Genomic DNA, 22,774 nt, shown 5'->3' with positions numbered 1-22,774 from the left:
AAAGCCATATAAGTCTGCTATTTCTGAACAAAGGGGATCCCAGAGAAGCTTTTACAACAATTTCTTCCATAATTGCACAAGCTGTTTGTAAATAATTTCAGTGAGAAACCTAAAATTGTGAAAAATGTTAAGTTTTTTTTTTTATTTGCTCGCATTTGGCGGTGAAATGGTGGCATAAAATATACCAAAATGGGCCTAGATCAATACTTGGGGTTGTCTACTACACTACACTAAAGCTAAAATTAACCCTACAAGCTCCCTACAAGCTCCCTAATTAACCCCTTCACTCCTGGGCATAAAACACGTGTGGTGCGCCGTGCGCAGCGGCATTTAGCGGCCTTCTAATTACCAAAAAGCAACCCCAAAGCCATATAAGTCTGCTATTTCTGAAAAAAGGGGATCCCAGAAAAGCATTTACAACCATTTGTGCCATAATTGCAGAAGCTGTTTGTAAATAATTTCAGTGGGAAACCTAAAGTTTGTGACAAATTTTGTGAAAAAGTGAACTTTTTTTTTTTTTTATTGCATTTGGCGGTGAAATGGTGGCATGAAATATACCAAAATAGGCCTAAATCAATACTTTGGGATGTCTTCTAAAAAAAAATATATACATGTCAAGGGATATTCAGGTATTCCTGACAGATATCAGGGTTCCAATGTAACTAGCGCTAATTTTGAAAAAAAGTGGTTTGGAAATAGCGAAGTGCTACTTGTATTTATTGCCCCATAACTTGCAAAAAAAGCAAAGAACGTGTAAACATTGGGTATTTCTAAACTCAGGACAAAATTTAGAAACTATTTAGCATGGGTGTTTTTTGGTGATTGTAGATGTGTAACAGATTTTGGGGGTCAAAGTTAGAAAAAGTGTGTTTTTTTCCATTTTTTCCTCATATTTTATTATTTTTTTTTTAGTAAATTATAAGACATGATGAAAATAATGGTATCTTTAGAAAGTCCATTTAATGGTGAGAAAAACGGTATATAATATGTGTGGGTACAGTAAATGAGTAAGAGGGAAATTACAGCTAAACACAAACACTGCAGAAATGTAAAAATAGCCATTGTCATTAAGGGTAAGAAAATTGAAAAATGGTCCGGTCATTAAGGGGTTAAAGTGATGTTAAATTTGCCCGAATAAAATTACATAAAATGAAAACTCTTGTCCTAACTAGCATATCGATATGCTTTTTACATTAAAAAGTCAAAACCACTCTTAATAATGACCATTTTTGTCAGGCTCCGTTACCTGATTTAAAACAGCCTCTCTTAACGATTTTCTCGTAGGCGCTTTTGACTGGCAGATCTTGCAGCCAATCAGAGCCTCACCATGCGCCCCATGTAAATGAATCACAGCATGCTCCCGTGCTTCTAACTCAGACTGCAAGACGAACTGCGCATGCACAACTCACTACGCTATTTGCGCAACAGAAACCGTGAGACTGCTTACTGTTGAATCAAGTAGCCTCACTGTTTCTGTTGTGCAAATAGTGTAGCGAGTTGCAGGTGCGCAGTTTGTCTAGGACAAGAGCTTTTATTATATGTTATTTTATGATGGCAAATTTACCATCACTTTAAAGTCACTGAGCTCTTCAGTATAACTCATTTGTTCTGCCAAATCTATGGAGATTTCATGGCTGTGTGTTGGATTTTATGCACCTGTTATCATTGTGTGTGGTTGAAACACTTAAACTGAATAATTAGTAGGGGTGTCCACGTACTTTTTGCAACATAGGTTATTAAGAGACACACAGTTGAGCTTTTATGTCCCTTTAAACTCTGAATAATGTGTCATATTGGGATGCATTCATTTATAGAATACTCTCTTTCCAGTCACTGTGTTGTTAAATGCAGCTCACGCGCCTCTTCATTCTTTAGTAAATAGGCTTCATAGAATAATTTAGGATTTGGGGAGGTTGAAGAGGCTGTTACTATGTAGTGTGTAGCAGGGCCTTAACTGGTGTTTGTGTGGTAGGGAGTGGGGCTTACACAGAGTAATGAGGTATCCTGGGGCAGTGATAACTGTTAAGGCTCAATGTTAAAACTAAGACCTGATGGGAAAAGGCCAAGACTGCTGCTGGAGTGAAGCTCCATTTTGTGCAGCAACCCACAAAGATCCAGGACAAATGAGAGGTCTGTACTCAATTCAAACTTCAAACTTGTAGACAGAATCTGATTATTTGATTACAGGCATATGAAGCATTAATCCTTTAGTAAAAAAAAAAAAATGTGAAATCAAAGTAAAAAAAGAAAAAGGCAGATTTTGTTAAAAACAGCAAATTAGAAATTCCCAATGTAGCCACTGCCTTTAGGGGCCGATGTTGTAAAGATTGCCTGATCTGCAAGAAATGCTCATTTCAGTTTTGCCAAGTGCCCACAGTGCGCAGTGTTATATAAAAATGGGCTGACCCTCGTTGTACAGACAAGGGATTTGCCTTCTATAGGAGAATACAGGACTCAGTATCAGAAAAAGTATCCCCATTATAATACAGGTTACTCTCATGGAACGCCCATGAAACTCCCATGGAATATCTATACAGTATATTTACTATGTATGCAATTACTAATGTTAATAAAGAACAAAACAAAGAAACACGTAATAAGAAACCTATGCGAGCTGGGGGATTATGGGTATATTGTACATGTGGTGTTATTTATGTATTATACTGTAAAATATTATATTATGTATTAAGTTTTTTTTTTTTTATTTAAAGGGACAGTTTACTTTATCTATCTTTTTAAACAAAAACAAATAATCATGCCTTTGCCACCCGATCTCCTGCTTTGCATAACCAACATTGTTATATTAATATACAGTACTTCTAAATATCTCCCTGTTTCTAAGCCCCTGCAGGCCTCCTCTTATCTCAGTGCATTTTATTAACTTTTCAAAGCCAGACAGTGCTAGTTTGTGTGCCATATAGATAACATTGTGCTCACTCCCAAGGAGTTATTCATGAACCAACACGAATAGGCTAGAGAATAGATACAAGGTAATCACAAAGGTAAAAAGTATATTAATATAACTGTGTTGGTTATGTAAAACTGGGGAAGGGTAGCAAAGATATTATCTATCTTATAAAATTGTCCAAGTAAATTGTCCCTTTTAATTAAACTTTTTTTTTTTTTTTTTTTAATTTTGGTATGTTTTCTTTTCTTTTTTAGGAACAATATTTCTTGTTCAGGATATTAATATTCCATAGAAGACAGAAGCCTCCGCTTTTTCATTTTACAACAGTGCATTTTTTTTTTTTTTTTAAACATTGCACTAAGTAAAACATGTTTTGTAGGTATTTCATGGCAATTTTTTCAGTTTTACTTCTTCTATCATGGTGTTATACAGCACACACCCAGAAGCCTAATATTGTAATATTTATGGCGGATGATCTTGGAATTGGAGATATTGGATGCTATGGAAATAGTACTATAAGGTAAAAACAGTATTTAAAATTTCCAGAGAATATGGAAAATCGCACAACCTTTTTTTGAACATTATATTTTATTCTTTGTATTTTTCCATAACATACTGAACTTGCTTAGGTACCTATGATCTAAAGCTCTCTGCTCTTACAAGATGATTTAAAACATCTGGTTATTTCAGTGAGAGAGCTTTTTGTCTCACTATTTGTAGTGTTAATGAGACATATGAGACATATACATTGTAATATAATGCTCAAAAAAGCAACCAATGATTTCTCTCCGTGCTGGCGAGAGTTTGATCAACAGGTCCTTAGTGAGATACAAAGTTCTAACGGTAAAATTGGTCTTTCTAACATTCTTTGAGGGACCTCACAGTACTGACAAGGCTTCTTTAGATAATCTCGCCAGACAAGAGAATTGTAGAGAGTTGGGGTCCTAGACTGATGTTATTGTTAGATATAAGAGACAGAATTAATGTTATAGTCAAGAGGTGATATGTGATCAGTACCTGACATCACTTAAAGGGACATAATACTCATATGCTAAATCACTTGAAACTGATGCAGTATAACTATAGAAAGCTGACAGGAAAATATCACCTGAGCATCTCTGTTAAAAAGGAAGATATTTTACCTCACAATCTCCTCAGCTCAGCAGAGTAAGTTCTGTGTAAAAAGTTATACTCAACTGCTGTCTAGCTGCAGGTAAAAAAAATAAAAAAATAAATGAACTGCAGCCAATCGGCATCAACAGTGCTGAGGTCATGAACTCTTTTACTGTGATCTCATGAGATTTGACTTGACTCTCATGAGATTTCATAGTAAGCTTCCTTTAAACTGAATAGGGAAATAACATGAGTACACGAGGCTCAACCCCTTAGTTGTCCCGGGACAGAGATAATGATTTGCTGCTTAGAAGTCCTTCAAAAGGGGATGTGGCTACTGAGGAACTTTTGAGGTAAAATATCTTTCTTTTTTACATAGAGATGTTCAGGTGACATTTTCTAGTCAGCTTTTTGCTGCATCACTTTCAAGTGTTTCAACATTTTGGTATTATGGCCCTTTAAGATGTAAATTCAGGAATATTGAAGCAGTGTGCTCAAGAATGGATTTGGGCAACAAGTTATGTATTTGTACAATAGAGAAGACAATGCTGATCCCTCTTCCCAGGAAGGTGGTCTTAGTGGTAGACATGTACAAGCTAATCGCAACACAAGGGAACATCTTACTTAGTGATGCACCAAGGCAGAATTAATTCCTGACATTGAGGTTCAGGGCAAACAGTTTTGTCCAAAAGCCTTGCTAAGCTACCAGAGTAGAAACCAGGTACAAGAGAAAACAATAAGAATCAGCCATAGCATGTAACCAAGCCCTAAGCTACAAGTCATTTTGAACATAGGATGCTTGACACATATGCACCACTTGCATGCGTGTTTAAATGTACACTGTTGGACAAAAACTTCTATGTGTATTAAAGGGTCAGTGTACTGTAAAAATGTTTTCCCTTTAATGTGTTCTCAAAGTTCAGTTTTACCTGCTGGGTGTATTAAAGTGTTTACTTGTGGCTCCTTTACTTTTATTATGTTAAATACAAACACTGTGGATAGGCGCTAAAAGCGGAGTCAGACCAGTAGATTATATAGAAACACAAAAGTTTAGCTCTTTATACATAAAACATCATCAAAATCTTCCAGCATATTATATGGAAATATATAGGACTAGAGAGAGAGAGAGAGAGATTGGAACAGCCAATAGAATGCGAGTTCAATCCTATTGGCTGATTGGATCAGCCAATAGGATTTTTCCTACCTTAATTCCGATTGTCTGATAGGATTCTATCAGCCAATCGGAATTGAAGAGACGCCATCTTGGATGACATCACTTAAAGGAACCTTCATTCTTCAGTCGCCGTCGGATGGAAGAGGATGCTCCGCGTCGGATGTCTTCAAGATGGACCCGCTCCACTCTGGATGGAAGAAGATAGAAGATCCCGCCTGGATGAAGCCTTCTGCCCGTCTGGAGGTCCTCTTCTGGCCAGATCGGATGAAGACTTCTGCCCCTCTGGAGGTCCACTTGTGCCCGGCTGGGTGAAGACGTTTCAAGGTACGGTGATCTTCAAGGGGGTAGTGTTAGGTTTTATTAAGGGGGGGGATTGGGTGGGTTTTAGAGTAGGGTTGGGTGTGTGGGTGGTGGGTTTTAATGTTGGGGGGGGGGTATTGTATTTTTTTTTTTACAGGTAAAAGCGTTGATTACTTTGGGACAATGCCCCGCAAAAGGCCCTTTTAAGGGCTATTTGTAATTTAGTATAGGGTAGGGAATTTTATTATTTTGGGGGGCTTTTTTATTTTATTAGGGGGATTAGAGTAGGTGTAATTATCTTAAAAAAATTGTAATTATTATTTTATTTTCTGTAATTTAGTGTTTTTTTCTTTTTTTGTTCTTTAGTTTAATTTAATTGTAGTTAGTTTATGTAATTAATTTAATGATAGTGTAGTGTTAGGTGTAATTATAATTTAGGTTAGGATTTATTTTACAGGTAAATTTGTACTTATTAACTATTTAATAGCTACCTAGTTAAAATAACTATTTAATAACTATTCTACCTAGTTAAAATAAATACAACGTTGCCTGTAAAATAAAAATAAATCCTAAAATGTCTACAATGTAACTATTAGTCATATTGTAGCTAGCTTAGGGTTTATTTTACAGGTAAGTATTTAGTTTTAAATAGGAATAATTTAGTTAATTATAGTAAATTTATTTAGATGTATTTACATTATATTTAAGTTAGGGGGCGTTAGGGTTAGACCTAGGTTTAGGGGTTAATAAATTTATTATAGTTGCGGCGACGTTGGGGGGGGGGGCAGATTAGGGGTTAATAAATAAAATGTAGGGTTCGGCGATGTTGGGGGCATCAGATTAGGGGTTCATAAGTATACAGGGAGTGCAGAATTATTAGGCAAATGAGTATTTTGACCACATCATCCTCTTTATGCATGTTGTCTTACTCCAAGCTGTATAGGCTCGAAAGCCTACTACCAATTAAGCATATTAGGTGATGTGCATCTCTGTAATGAGAAGGGGTGTGGTCTAATGACATCAACACCCTATATCAGGTGTGCATAATTATTAGGCAACTTCCTTTCCTTTGGCAAAATGGGTCAAAAGAAGGACTTGACAGGCTCAGAAAAGTCAAAAATAGTGAGATATCTTGCAGAGGGATGCAGCACTCTTAAAATTGCAAAGCTTCTGAAGCGTGATCATCGAACAATCAAGCGTTTCATTCAAAATAGTCAACAGGGTCGCAAGAAGCCTGTGGAAAAACCAAGGCGCAAAATAACTGCCCATGAACTGAGAAAAGTCAAGCGTGCAGCTGCCAAGATGCCACTTGCCACCAGTTTGGCCATATTTCAGAGCTGCAACATCACTGGAGTGCCCAAAAGCACAAGGTGTGCAATACTCAGAGACATGGCCAAGGTAAGAAAGGCTGAAAGACGACCACCACTGAACAAGACACACAAGCTGAAACGTCAAGACTGGGCCAAGAAATATCTCAAGACTGATTTTTCTAAGGTTTTATGGACTGATGAAATGAGAGTGAGTCTTGATGGGCCAGATGGATGGGCCCGTGGCTGGATTGGTAAAGGGCAGAGAGCTCCAGTCCGACTCAGACACCAGCAAGGTGGAGGTGGAGTACTGGTTTGGGCTGGTATCATCAAAGATGAGCTTGTGGGGCCTTTTAGGGTTGAGGATGGAGTCAAGCTCAACTCCCAGTCCTACTGCCAGTTTCTGGAAGACACCTTCTTCAAGCAGTGGTACAGGAAGAAGTCTGCATCCTTCAAGAAAAACATGATTTTCATGCAGGACAATGCTCCATCACACGCGTCCAAGTACTCCACAGCGTGGCTGGCAAGAAAGGGTATAAAAGAAGAAAATCTAATGACATGGCCTCCTTGTTCACCTGATCTGAACCCCATTGAGAACCTGTGGTCCATCATCAAATGTGAGATTTACAAGGAGGGAAAACAGTACACCTCTCTGAACAGTGTCTGGAAGGCTGTGGTTGCTGCTGCACGCAATGTTGATGGTGAACAGATCAAAACACTGACAGAATCCATGGATGGCAGGCTTTTGAGTGTCCTTGCAAAGAAAGGTGGCTATATTGGTCACTGATTTGTTTTTGTTTTGTTTTTGAATGTCAGAAATGTATATTTGTGAATGTTGAGATGTTATATTGGTTTCACTGGTAAAAATAAATAATTGAAATGGGTATATATTTGTTTTTTGTTAAGTTACCTAATAATTATGCACAGTAATAGTCACCTGCACACACAGATATCCCCCTAAAATAGCTATAACTAAAAACAAACTAAAAACTACTTCCAAAACTATTCAGCTTTGATATTAATGAGTTTTTTGGGTTCATTGAGAACATGGTTGTTGTTCAATAATAAAATTAATCCTCAAAAATACAACTTGCCTAATAATTCTGCACTCCCTGTAATGTAGGTGGCGGCGTTTGTCCGGAGCGGCAGATTAGGGGTTAATAATATAATGTAGGTGGCAATGATGTTGGGGGCGGCAGATTAGGGGTTAATAAGTGTAAGATTAGGGATGTTTAGACTCGGGGTTCATGTTAGGGTGTTATGTGTAAACATAACTTTTATTTCCCCATAGGAAACAATGGGGCTGCGTTAGGAGCTGAACGCTGCTTTTTTGCAGTTGTTAGGTTTTTTTTCAGCCAGCTCAGCCCCATTGTTTCCTATGGGGAAATCGTGCACGAGCACGTTCAACCAGCTCACCGCTGACTTAAGCAACGCTGGTATTGAGGTAACGCTCACTTTTCTGAGGCTAACGCCGGCTTGAAGAAAACTCGTAATACCAGCGTTGTCTTAAGTGAGCGGTGAGAAAAAAAGGCTCGTTAGCACCTCACACAATTACCGACAAAAACTCGTAATCTAGCCGTATGTTATTTAAAATAGTTGTTTTGCCTACTGAAACTGCCACCTATACTGAAAATGTTAGTACTGCAGTAATGGGTACAGAAAAGCTATGTAAACAAGTTCCTCTTGGGAAAAAAATAAACTCCCAATGGGAGATAGGTACTAAAATGTTAATTTTCAATTGTTATCTTAGACAGAGAGACAAGATAAGGAAGCATGTGTGTTTATCATATAGAGTGATAAGATAATTAGATTAGCTTTTCCTGCAAGCGCAGCTTACTAAAGTGGATTGTGGTTTGAAAGTGCAAAAAATGCTATTTCATATACAAAAATAACCTAAAGAGCAATTTATACAAGTATATTTATACATTATATTACACCAGTATACTCTGTAACTGGTGTAAGTCATTGGAAACCCATTTAAAAGGATATGTAAATCAAAACTTCTCTGTCATAATTAAAGTAGAGCACTTTCCAATTTCTTTTATCAGCTTTGCTTCATTCTCTTGGTATCCTTTGTTGAACGAGCAAAAATGCACTACTGAAATCTGGCTAAATACATTGGGTGAGCAAATTAAAGGAGGCGTATGTATCAGCTAGCTTCCAGTAGTGCATTACTTTTCCTTTTCAACAAAAGATGCCAAGAAAATGAAGTAAATTAGACGATAGAAGTTATTTGGAAAGTTGTTTAAAATTGCATGCTCTTTCTTAATCATAAACATTTAAGTTTAACTTTACTGTCCCTTTAAGGGAAAATAGATTTACAGTACACGGTCTCTTTAATGCACTGATATACCCATAGTAAACTTGGAGGACAAAACTGAAATAATTCTTAATGCCATGTTTCAAGACATATCAATCTTTAATTTCAGCAATAAGCTTTCAATATTGAATTGGTTATATCTTTTTTCTTCTATAAGGTACGACAAGTCCACGGATTCATCCTTTACTTGTGGGATATTCTCCTGCTAACAGGAAGTGGCAAAGAGCACCACAGCAGAGCTGTCTATATAGCTCCTCCCTTCCCCAGTCATTCTCTTTGCCTACTCTAAGTACTAGGAAGGGTAAAGTGAAAGAGGTGATAAAATATTAGTTTTTAATTTCTTCAAGCAAGAGTTTTTTGTTTTAAATGGTACCGGTGTGTACTATTTACTCTCAGGCCACAGATGGATGAAGACTTCTGCCTGGAGGATGATGATCTTAGCATTTGTAACTAAGATCCAGTACAGTTCCCACAGAGGCTGAGGGGTGCAGGAAACTTCAGTGTGAGGAACGTTTTCATGCTATATAGCAGTGAGGTATGTTCAGTCATTTTTTCTGGAGAGACTGTGTATTTCAGAAAGGCTGACAGTATCCCCATGAGGGTAAGGGTAAGTAAGCAGTAATCCTAAGAGCTATAGAAAGGCATTACTAAGCTTGCATAAGGGGCTAATTACAAAAATGGTTGACACTGAGTTTTGAATGTTTTACTGGGAGTGCTGTTAATGTTTTGTGGGCAACTTTATTGAGGGTACACTTGGCTTATTTTTTGGGTCTCAGAACCCACATGGCTAGTTTAAAACCGATCTGGTGCGGTTCTTTGAGGCTGTAGAGACATCGAGTGAGATGGGCGGCGCCTATTTTCGCGCCTCAGATGCGCAATTGTTTTCACGCAGCAAGCTCCAACTCCTGAGGGCCCTTGTGGATGTTTTGGGCCAAATCGAAGCTTTAACCCCATATTTACTATACCTGAGGGCAGGTAGGCGCCACAGCAGGGCTGTGGCAAGGTGCTGGTGGTTGCACATTAAGGGGTTAAATGTTAAATTTCCTTGTGGGGCAAACTTAACTACACATATTGAGTCTGCTTGCAAAAATTTGAAAAATTTGGTGCATTTTAAAGCAGTTTTGCAGAACGTGTATGCTTTTTTTCTCTTAAAGGCGCAGTACCGTTTTTAAGATTGTTATATTTTTTTTCACTAAATAAAGTGTTTTCATGCTTGTTTGTAGTCATTACTAGTCTGTTCAACATGTCTGACATTGAAGAAAGTCATTGTTCAATATGTTTAGAAGCCATTGTGGAGCCCCCACTTAGAATGTGTCCCTCATGCACTGAAAGGTCAATAAATGGCAAAGAACATATTTTAGCTACTAAAAGTATGTCGCAGGATGATTCTCAGTCAGAAGGGAATCGGGTTATGCCATCTAATTCTCCCCAAGTGTCACAACCATTAACGCCCGCACAAGCGACGCCAAGTACTTCTAGTGCATCTAATTCTTTCACCCTGCAAGATATGGCGGCAGTTATGTATACTACCCTCACAGAGGTTTTATCTAAGCTGCCTGGGTTGCAAGGGAAGCACAGTAGATCTGGTGTGAGAACAAATGCTGAGCCTTCTGACGCTTTATTAGCCATATCCGATGTACCATCACAATGTTCTGAGTTGGGGGTGAGGGATTTGTTGTCTGAGGGAGAGATTTCTGATTCAGGAAAGATGTTCCCTCAGACAGACTGAGATCACTGGAGGGAAAGGCCATGCCCTTCCTCAGGATAAGACAGGACCAAACAAAATAATTTTCATTCCTTTCGAAACTTCAAAGGGGGTCCCTCTACCTCTTCCCCTGCTGCAAAGCAAGAGGGGAATTTTGCTCAATCCACGTCAGTCTGGAGACCTAACCAGACTTGGAACAAGGGTAAACAGGCCAAGAAGCCCGCTGCTGCCACCAAAACAGCATGAAGGGGTAGCCCCCGACCCGGGACCGGATCTAGTCGGGGGCAGACTTTCTCTCTTTGCTCAGGCTTGGACAAGAGACGTTCAGGACTCCTGGGCTTTAGAAATCGTAACCCTGGGGTATCTTCTAGATTTCAAGGGGGAGATTCCATCTTTCTCAATTGTCTGTAAACCAGACAAAGAGAGGCGTTCTTACGCTGTGTAGAAGACCTATATACCATGGGAGTGATCTGCCCAGTTCCAAAAACAGAACAGGGACAGGGGTTCTACTCCAATCTGTTTGTGGTTCCCAAAAAAGAGGGAACCTTCAGACCTATTTTAGATCTCAAGGTCCTAAACAAATTCCTCAGAGTCCCATCCTTCAAGATGGAGACCATTCGGACGATATCTTAATTCAGGCGTCAACTAGCCAAGTCTCACACAGACATCGTGTTGGAAGGTGAACGTAAAAAAGAGTTCACTTACCCCTCTCACAAGAGTTCCATTCCTGGGAACTCTGATAGATTCGGTGGACATGAAAATTTTTCTGACGGAGGTCAGGAAATCAAAGATTTTAACCATCTGCCGAGCTCTTCATTCCATTCCTCGGCCTGTCAGTGGCTCAGTGTATGGAGGTAATCGGACTAATGGTAGCGGCAATGGACATAGTTCCGCTTGCTCGTTTGCATCTCAGACCACTGCAACTGTGCATGCTCAAACAGTGGAATGGGGATTATGCAGATTTATCTCCTCAGATAAATCTGGATCAAGAGACCAGAGACTCTCTTCTTTGGTGGTTGTCACAGGATCATCTGTCCCAGGGAATGTGTTTCCGCAGGCCAGCATGCGTCATAGTGATGACGGATGCCAGCCTATTAGGCTGGGGTGCAGTCTGGAATTCCCTGAAATCACAGGGTTTGTGGACTCAGGAGGAGGCTATTCTAGAACTGAGAGCGATATTCAACGCGCTTCTGGCGTGGCCTCAGCTGGCTTCGGCCAGATCCATAAGATTCCAGTCGGACAATATCACGACTGTAGCATATATCAATCATTAGGGGGGGAACAAAGAGTTCTGTAGCGATGTTAGAGGTTACCAAAATAATTTGATGGGCAGAGACTCACTCTTGCCATCTATCAGCAATCTATATCCCAGGAGTGGAGAACTGGGAAGCGGATTTTCTAAGTCGTCAGACTTTTCATCCGGGGGAGTGGGAACTCCATCCGGAGGTGTTTGCACAATTGATTCAGCAATGGGGCACACCAAAATTGGATCTGATGGCGTCTCGTCAGAATGCCAAACTTCCTTGTTACGGGTCCAGGCAGTACTGATAGATGCTCTAGCAGTACCCTGGTCGTTCAACCTGGCTTATGTGTTTCCACCATTTCCTCTCCTTCCTCGTTTGATTGCCAGAATCAAACAGGAAAGAGCTTCGGTGATTTTGATAGCACCTGCGTGGCCACGCAGGACTTGGTATGCAGACCTGGTGGACTTGTTATCTCTTCCACCATGGACTCTGCCACTGAGACAGGACCTTCTGATTCAAGGTCCGTTTCAGCATCCAAATCTAGTTTCTCTGCGGCTGACTGCTTGGAGATTGAACGCTTGATTTTATCCAAGCGGGGTTTCTTTGAGTCGGTCATAGATATCTTGATTCAGGCTTGAAAGCCTGTCACTAGAAAATTTATTATAAGATATGGCGTAAATATCTTTATTGGTGCGAATCCAAAGGCTACTCATGGAGTAAGATCAGGATTCCTAGGATTTTGTCCTTTCTCCAAGAAGGATTGGAGAAGGGGCTATCAGCTAGTTCCTTAAAGGGACAGATATCTGCCTTATCAATTCTACTGCACAAGCGTCTGGCAGATGGTCCAGAGGTTCAGTCGTTCTGTCAGGCTTTAGTTAGAATCAAGCCTGTGTTTAAACCTGTTGCTCCGCCATGGAGTTTGAATTTAGTTCTTAAAGTTCTATAAGGGGTTCCATTTGAACCTATGCATTCCATAGATATTAAGCTTCTATCGTGGAAAGTTCTGTTTTTAATTGCTATCTCTTCGGCTCGAAGAGTTTCTGAATAATCTGCATTGCAATGCGACTCGCCTTATCTTGTTTTCCATGCTGATAAGGTGGTTTTGCGTACCAAACCTGGATTCCTTCCTAAGGTTGTTACTAATAGGAATATCAATCAGGAAATTGTTGTTCCTTCTCTGTGTCCTAATCCTTCCTCTAAGAATGAGCGTCTGTTGCACAACTTGGACGTGGTTCGTGCTTTGAAGTTTTACTTGCAAGCAACCAAAGATTTGTAAGGCTGCGACTTGGTCTTCGCTTCATACCTTTTCCAAATTTTCCAAATTTGATACTTTTGCTTCTTCGGAGGCTATTTTTGGTAGAAAAATTCTTCAAGCAGTGGTGCCTTCTGTTTAACCATCTGTCTTGTCCCTCCCGTTCATCCGTGTCCTGTAGCTTTGGTATTGTATCCCACAAGTAAAGGATGAATCCGTGGACTCGTCTTACCTTATAGAAGAAAAGTAAATTTATGCTTACCTGATAAATTAATTTCTTATATGGTACGACGAGTCCACGGCCTCCCCTGTCATTTTAAGACAGATTATATATTTTGATTTTAAACTTCAGTCACCTCTGCACCTTGTAGTTTCTCCTTTTTTTTTTCCTGTACCTTCGGTCGAATGACTTGGGGGGGGGTGGAGCTAAGGGAGGAGCTATATATACAGCTCTGCTGTGGTGCTCTTTGCCACTTCCTGTTAGCAGGAGGATAATATCCCACAAGTAAAGGATGAATCCGTGGACTCATCGTACCATAGAAGAAATTGAATTTATCAGGTAAGCATATATGTATGCTTTGTATCTTTCTTGTAAAATGTGATTAGTATATTTAATTTTACTGTGGATATGTTCATTTATATATCTCTGTAAAACTGATTATACACCCGATAGATATATTTTATTTATTTTACATTTTGTTCCCAGGACTCCTAACATTGACAGATTAGCAAAGGAAGGAGTAAAACTTACTCATCACATAGCTGCTGCCTCCGTATGCACTCCAAGTAGAGCAGCATTTTTGACAGGACGGTATCCTATTAGATCAGGTATGAGTTCTACCAAATATGTTTTGATAACATATATCAGTTCTGTTAATTAGTATGAGTGGCTCACACATAGATTTGAATATTTTTCCATAGTAGTCAAGGGATAAGTAACAGTAGGCGGTCTAGTGCTTTTTGTATTTATTGTAGTAGGGGGTCTAATAGAGGGTTAATAACAGTTGAGGGTCTAGTGGTTAGGGAGTTTATAGCAGGTGTTGTATATTTTAGATTGCAATATTAATTATGACTATCTCTGCAGTAACCTCCAACGTGTTAGAGTATGTATATATATATATATATATATATATATATATATATATATATATGTATATATATATGTGTATGGTTATATGTATGTATGTATGGTTATATGTATGTATGTATGTATGTATATGTGTTATATGTGGTATATGTGTTATATGTATATGTGGTATATGTGTTATATGTGTTATGTATATGTGTGTGTATATATGTGTGTGTATATATATATATATATATATATATATATATATATATATATATATATATGTATATATGTATGTGTTATATGTGGTATATGTGTTATATGTATATGTGGTATATGTATATGTGTGTGTATATATGTGTATGTGTATATATATATATATATATATGTGTGTTACAAAATAATTTACTATTGTCTCATCGGTAATCTTTCATATATTTGTATTATTTTTCAGTAGTTCTAATCAGGTGATATCTTTTTAAACACAGCAAATTATATTTGTGGAGTAAAGCGGATCGGATTCAGTTTGAAAAAATATATAAAGATTTATTAAACATTAAACGAGCTATTAACAAGCGATATACAACTTAATTATACATAAAACAAATTTTCTGATACAGTATGAAATAAAATATGCCACTACACTTTGTCTTGCTTCTATGGATATAAGTCTAACAGTGAAGTCTATAACAAAATAAAATAAACCAGCATGAACCAACTATGCAATATGTGTTACTAACAAATGGTTATTTAATACAATCTTAGCCAAATATTACCATTAAAATTAACCAGATTTAAAGGTATGACTATAGCCAATAAGCAATTTAAAAAGGATACAATAAAACTTCCGATGCCTCAACAAATCTCAACCTTAGAGAATACAATACAAATAAAATTAAAAATATTTAAACATAATGCCCAGGGTTTTCCTTACAATAAACTAATTTAAATGAACACTATCTATGACAACATTTCTTGTATTATCTGGTGAATTAGATTCTTAGACAAATATAACCTTGCCTATAGGGGTAGGTAAGTACATATAAAAAAAAAACTGGGCCTATAATTATATAATCCCTTTCTTAATAAGGACTTTAAATACAATAACTGCTTAAATATAATTTAGAGAATTTTTATACTTCCCCACCAATGTTGCCTTCCAAGCCTTTAGTGATCTCTGGTCAGCAGTATGTTCCCTCTGTACCCAGTCCCAAAAAGTATTTATTTTAGTCCAACAGGAAAAACAAACAAAGTTCCAAGGATACCAAAAAATCTAGAGTGGGTGTAGCCAGGATTCAGGGAAAAATTAAACAGTGCTCCCGCTTGATTTCATGCAGACAAGGTTTTTTTTTTTTTTGTCAGTGTTCAGTGGCCCAATTTATCCTCAACTACAACTCTGCCCTAATCAGCCATTCACTGAGGTGTTAGGATCTGTACCCTGTGATTGGATGAATACTAATTAACTTTTTGGGACAATGCAGCTAATGGTAAACATAGCTGGCTGTAGTTTTACTAACTGGCCACAAGATGGTGCTATAAGAGTGAACTAATTCTTACATTTATTCTGCTCAGCATTCATTTATCATATGTTACGTTATTTAATATATATATATATATATAAATAAATCTCTATCTCTATCATCATTTCAATTCTTGTATAATTTTTAAGAATTATACAAGGATTGGGCAAGGGGCAAGACACAAGGCAAGTACTCTTGTAATACTATGTTCTATGTATCTCATTGTATCCTTTTGCAAGTGCTGCTGTAACACTGTGTTTTATGTGTTTACTTGGTTCCCACTTTCAGAATAATGCTCAATATCTTCATATTCCTTTTTGCTACCTCTTGTCTCTATAACAAACTACATTACTCACTCCTTCTCCTTCTCCCTCTCCACCTGCACTGTTCATTAGCCCATCTCTCTTTTACTCACCTTACTTTTGTACTCATGAACTCTACTTATTCCTAAATACTCTCTCTCCCCCCTGCACTTCAGCCAAACAACAGTCTCATTACTGCAAATCTGCTTCTCATCTCATGTCACTCTCCCTCTTGCTCATACTAGCTGCTGGCGACATCTCCCCTAATCCTGGTCCCTCACAACCTCCTAACCTTTCACATCCTTGTGTGCCTTTCAATAGACTTCATAAACTAAACTCTGGTAACCTTAATCGCATTCCTCTTACATCTAAAAACCCCTCCCTTCACTTGTGCACTCTGGAACTCTCGCTCTGTTTGCAACAAGCTAACTTCTATCCATGATCTCTTTATCTCCCACTCTCTTAACCTTCTGGCTCTTACAGAAACCTGGCTCTCTGCTTCAGACACAGCATCCACTGCTGCACTGTCACATGGTAGTCTCCATTTCAGCCACACTCCTAGGTCTGGCAATAGACAAGGAGGTGGTGTCTGTATTTTACTTTCCTCTCGTTGCACCTTCCAACAAATACAGCCCTTCTCTTCACTCACATTTTCTTTATTTGAAGCACACATGATTCGGTTATTCTCTCCCCTCTCTATACGTGTTGCAGTCATATACCGCCCCCCTGGCTCCCCAACTCAATTTTTAGATCACTTTGCTGCCTGGCTTCCTTATTTCCTTTCCTCAGACACCCCTGCCCTCATTCTTGGCAACTTCAACATCCCTCTTGACAATCCCAATGCCTCCTCTGCAATACAACTTCTTCAACTGACTTCCTCTTTCGGCCTGTCACAATGGACTGACTCTCCCACTCACAAAGATGGTCATTCCCTTGATCTGATTTTCACCTATCGATGCACTCTTTCAAATTTAACAAACTCCCCTTTTCCTCTCTCTGACCATCATATCCTAACTTGCAACATCACTTCCCTACCTACAACTCCCCCTCCCTCTACCCCTCACACCAAACTTCACAGAAGCACTAAGTCACTAGATCTGCATCAGCTCGCTAGCTCCCTCAAACCTCTCCTCTCATCCATCACCTCCTTTTCCTGCCCTGACCAATCTATCTGCCAGTATAATTCCACCCTTATATCGGTCATTGACACTCTGGCCCCTCCAACCTTAGCTCAGAAACCACACTCTCATCCTCAGCCCTGGCATACTCCTCTGACACGATACCTACGCAGATGCTCCCGTACTGCTGAGCGACATTGGAGGAAATCTCGGAGTTCAGCTGACTTTCTTCACTACAAGTTCATCCTGAACTCCTACTATTCTGCCCTTAATCTTTATAAGCAACAATATTTTTCTAATCTCATCTCTACTCTTTCCTCTAACCCTAAACGTCTGTTCAACACTCTTCTCCGCCCACCCCCACCTCCTAACACAACCTCTCTCTCAGCTCAAGATTTTGCAAGCCACTTCAACAACAAAATTGACTCCATCAGAAGTGAAATCAGCTCTCAACATACTTCCAATCTCCCACCCCCTCAAAAGCTCACGATCACCCAAAACCCAAACATCCAAAAATGCAGCTCTTTTGCCCCTGTTAATGAGGATGAAGTTTCTGCCCTTATACTGTCCTCCCACCTCACTACCTGTCCCCTTGACCCCATCCCCTCACAGCTACTCCCCTCCCTCTCTTCTACCCTCACCCCCATACGCACACACATTTTCAACCTCTCCCTCAGCACTGGTATATTTCCCTCATCTCTAAAACATGCACTGGTCACACCCATCCTCAAAAAACCTTCCCTTGATCCAACCTCTCCTTCAAATTACCGCCCTATTTCCCTACTCCCTCTTGCCTCAAAGCTCCTCGAAAAGCTAGTTTACGCACGTCTATCCCATTTCCTTACACTAAACTCTCTTCTTGACCCACTGCAATCTGGATTTCGTTCCCATCACTCTACAGAGACAGCAATTGTCAAGGTTACCAATGACCTACTTGCAGCAAAATCCAAAGGCCACTTCTCTCTGCTTATCCTCCTTGACCTGTCTGCAGCCTTCGACACTGTTGACCACCCTTTTCTGCTCCAAACCCTCCAATCCTTCGGCATCTGTGACACAGCTCTCTCGTGGTTCTCTTCCTATTTGACTAACCGTACATTTAGTGTAGCCTTCTCCGGAGCATCCTCTGCCCCGTTACCACTTTCTGTTGGGGTACCTCAAGGCTCTGTCCTTGGTCCCCTTCTCCTCAATCTACACGTCGTCACTAGGTTCCTTAATAAAGTCCCATGGGTTTCAATACCATTTGTATGCCGATGACAACCAAATCTACCTCTCTGCACCAGACCTACCTCCTTCCTTACTAACCCGTGTCACTAACTGTCTTTCTCACATCTCATCTTGGATGTCCTCTCACTACCTTAAGCTAAATCTCTCCAAAACTGAACTCCTTATTTTTCCCCCTTCTTCCAATGTCTCCACCCCCAAAATTTCTATAACTGTTGATAATTCCATCATTACCCCTACCCCGCTCGCCCGATGTCTTGGGGTCACACTTGACTCAGATCTTTCCTTCACTCCTCACATCCAGTCCTTGGCTAAAGCCTGCCGCTTCCACCTGAAAAACATTGCTAAAATTAGACATTTCCTTACACAAGATACAACCAAGATTTTAATCCACTCTCTCATCCTTTCCCGCCTCGACTACTGCAATTCCGTCCTCTCTGGTCTACCTAGCTGCCGCACAGCTCCTTTTACAATCCATTATGAATGCCTCTGCCAGACTCATCTTCCTTACTCGTCGCTCTTCATCTGCTGCACCTCTCTGCCATTCCCTTCACTGGCTTCCTCTTGCCTCTAGGATTAAACATAAAATCCTCACCCTGACAAATAAAGCTCTCAACTGCACTGCTCCCCCCTACATCTCAGAACTTGTCCCTAGATACTCTCCCTCCCGTCCCCTTCGATCAGCTCAGGATCTCTTCCTCTCCTCCTCTCTTGTTACTTCCTCACATTCACGTTTACAGGACTTCTCCAGACTGGCCCCCATCTTGTGGAATTCCATGCCTCGCTCCATAAGACTCTCCCCTAGTTTTAACAGCTTCAAGCACTCCCTAAAAACTTTACTATTCAGGGATGCATGCAACCAACACTAACCTTTCCTAACGCCATTGCTTTCCCCTTGAACCCCTTAGATTGTAAGCCTATGGGCCCAGCTGTTTACAGATCGCTTCATAAGAGCCGACTACAACAGTGAAACTCTCGGCAGGGCCCTCTACCCACTTGACCCCTACAAAAGCTATCCTGTACACCGACTATGTTTACAGTGCTGCGGAATCTGTTGGCGCTCTACAAATACCTGATGATGATAATAATCATAAAAGGCCAAGTGTGTTTGTCCGAAGCTGTCATGCGCAGTAGAGACTGCGCGCAAGGACAAACACACCTGGCCTTCCAACTGATCTGGCGTGTGGTGGAGTGGGCGGGACCCAGATGTGGCATGGGCGGGGCCAGCGTGACATGGGCCGGGTGTGACACGGATGGGGCAGATGCCGGGGCGACTGCCGTGAGAGACAGAGAGCTCTAAAGAGGGGGCATAGAGAGAGCAGAAAAGGGGGGAGAGAGCGCAAAAGAGAGGGGGGAGAGAGAGCGCAAAAGAGAGGGGGGAGAGAGAGCGCAAAAGAGAGGGGGGAGAGAGTAAAAGAGAGGGGGGATAGAGAGAGAGCAAGGGGTGGGACCGCTGTACTGCAAAAAATGGCCAGTGTACACGGGCTTTAGGACTAGTATATGTGTATATAAATAGAATTTTCTTATGTGGGTATCTCAAATATAAGTGTATGTTACAGGTGAGGCATAATTAATTATATAGTATTTTACAATAGTTTCTCATTATATGTATAATTTAGTCTGGCATAAATCCTCAATGTATGATTTGGTCAGGTAATCGGTACATATATATTTATATACAATACATAAATGTACAAGTCACACTCACACATATATACAGTGGAAATAAAAAGTCTACACACCCCTGTTAAAATGTCATGTTTCTGTGATGTAAAAAAAATGAGACAAAGATAAATAATTTCAGAACTTTTTCCACCTTTAATGTGACCTATAAACTGTACAATTCAATTGCAAAACAAACTAAAATCTTTTAGGTGGAGGGAAGTACAAATAAAAAATTAAAATAATATGGTTGCATAAGTGTGCACAACCTTAAACTAATACTTTGTTGAAGCACCCTTTGATTTTATTACAGCACTTCGTCTTTTTGGGTATGAGTTTTTCAGCATGGCACATCTTGACTTGGCAAGACTTGCCCACTCTTTTTTGCAAAAACACTCCAAATCTGTCAGATTGTGAGGGCATCTCTTGTGCACAGCCCACTTAAGATCACCCCACAGATTTTCGATTGGATTCAGGTCTGGGCTCTGACTGGGCCATTCCAAAACTTTAATGTTCTTCTGGTGAAGCCATTCCTTTGTTGATTTGGATGTATGCTTTGGGGTGTTGTCATGCTGAAAGATGAAGTTCCTCTTCATGTTCAGCTTTCTAGCAGAAGCCTGAAGGTTTTGTGCCAATATTGTCTGGTATTTGGAACTGTTCATAATTCCCTCTACCTTGACTAAGGCCCCAGTTCCAGCTGAAGAAAAACAGACCCAAAGCATGATGCTGCCACCAAAATGCTTCACTGTGGGTATGGTGTTGTTTTGGTTATATGCAGTGTTGTTTTTGCTCCGAAATATCTTTTGGAATTATGGCCAAAAAGTTTAATCTTGGTTTCATCAAACCAGAACACCTTTTGTGACATGCTTTTGGGAGACTTCAGATGTGTTTTTGCAAAATTTATTTGGGCTTGGATGTTTTTTTTCGTAAGAAAAGGCTTCCGTCTTGCCACGCTACCCCATAGCCCAGATATATGAAGAATACGGGTGATTGTTGTCATATGCACCACACAGCCAGTACTTGCCAGATATTCCTGCAGCTCCTTTAATGGTGCTGTTGGCCTCTTGGCAGCCTCCCAGACCAGTTTTCTTTTCATCAATTTTGGAGGGACGTCCAGTTCTTGGTAATGTCACTGTTGCACCATATTTTCTCCACTTGATGACTGTCTTCACTGTGTTCCATGGTATATCTAATGCCTTGGAAATTCTTTTGTACCCTTCTCCTGACTGATACCTTCTAACAATGAGATCCCTCTGATGCTTTGGAAGCTCTCTGCGAACCATGGCTTTTGCTGTAGGTTGCGACTAAGAAAATGTCAGGAAAGACCTACTAGAACAGCTGAAATTTATTTGGGGTTAATCAGAGGCATTTTACATGATGGCAGGTGTGTACTGACTCCTATTTAACATGATTTTGAATGTGATTGCTCAATTCTAAACACAGCTAAATCCCCATTTATGCACTTATGCAACCATATTATTTTAGTTTTTTTATTTTTACTTCCCTCCACCTAGAAGTTTCAGTTTGTTTTTCAATTGAGTTGTACAGTTTATAGGTTACATTAAAGGTGGAAAAAGTTCTCAAATGATTAATCTTTGTCTCGTTTTATTACATCGCAGAAACCTGACATTTTAACAGGGGTGTGTAGACTTTTTATATCCACTCTCCATCTCCATCATCTCTATCTCATCTCTATCATCTCTCATCTGTCATTTCATGTACTTAATTCCATATTTAACTTATCTACACATATAGTTACTTTAAAACATATGATTCTTATACACACATAATGCAATATTGGTAATTTTTACATGTCTTTCCTTACATATTAATTTTTCTATACATATGGTTATGTGGATCATTATTTATCACAATTTTATGTGCCAATTCTTATATACACCACTCTAACCTTTAATTTCTTATATTTCAAAATTCGATTTCTTTTCTTTTTCTTAGTAAACATTGTTGTACCACAGTTCAATTTAGGGAGTGTCTGAATTTGGTCATTTAGACTAGCATGCATCTCATTAACATGTGTTTGTAAGTTTATTCACAATAGTTTCTAGACAATTGGACTCCATCTTTTGAGTTGGAACACAGTTCTCTCTGTTCGGTGTTTACAAAACAGCAGGGTTCTTCCTTGCCAACTGGTAATATTTGGACAGATGTGATCCAAGATAGTTTACATTGTTATCTTATGAGTCATGGACAAATGTTTAATTTCCATTGAATTGTGTCTATAAGATAAGGTCCCAACAACAACTGGTGTTGCTTGATTGAATTTTAGAGACTGGGTGTAGCATACGTTTTAACAGTGGGGGGCTGAGCAGGAAGTCTTTTGAAAGCTGGTTTAACCGATTGAATAGACTTTTATAGCATATTTTGCAATTTTAAAAGTAATATTTTCCTTGTGCCTATAATGATAAGAAATTAAATATTTTTCCCTGTGCCTATGACTCAACACAGTGGGGTTCTGGTAATTACTGGGGTATAGTTATGTGGGACTTTGGTGTTTAGGGGGTTAATAGGTTGATGGGTTCGCAGTTACAGGATTAATAG

The 22,774-nt window shown here is 39.5% G+C and overlaps 1 protein-coding gene across 1 annotated transcript in view; it reads left to right on the top strand.

Annotated features, from left to right (window-relative positions):
* Positions 1–22,774, top strand: part of LOC128653253 (arylsulfatase D) — a 290,960-nt gene that overhangs the window by 15,085 nt on the left and 253,101 nt on the right. Inside the window, exons 2-3 of the mRNA XM_053706442.1 lie at positions 3,163–3,428; positions 14,030–14,151. Of these exons, the coding sequence (XP_053562417.1) occupies positions 3,277–3,428; positions 14,030–14,151 (274 nt within the window). The 5' untranslated portion in view covers positions 3,163–3,276. The remainder of the gene's footprint in view (positions 1–3,162; positions 3,429–14,029; positions 14,152–22,774) is intronic.

The sequence above is a fragment of the Bombina bombina genome, chromosome 3, assembly GCF_027579735.1.
Source record: "Bombina bombina isolate aBomBom1 chromosome 3, aBomBom1.pri, whole genome shotgun sequence".
Lineage (NCBI taxonomy): Eukaryota > Metazoa > Chordata > Amphibia > Anura > Bombinatoridae > Bombina > Bombina bombina.
Note: the sequence above shows the minus strand (reverse complement) of the source record. Positions and strands in the feature narration are given on the sequence as shown.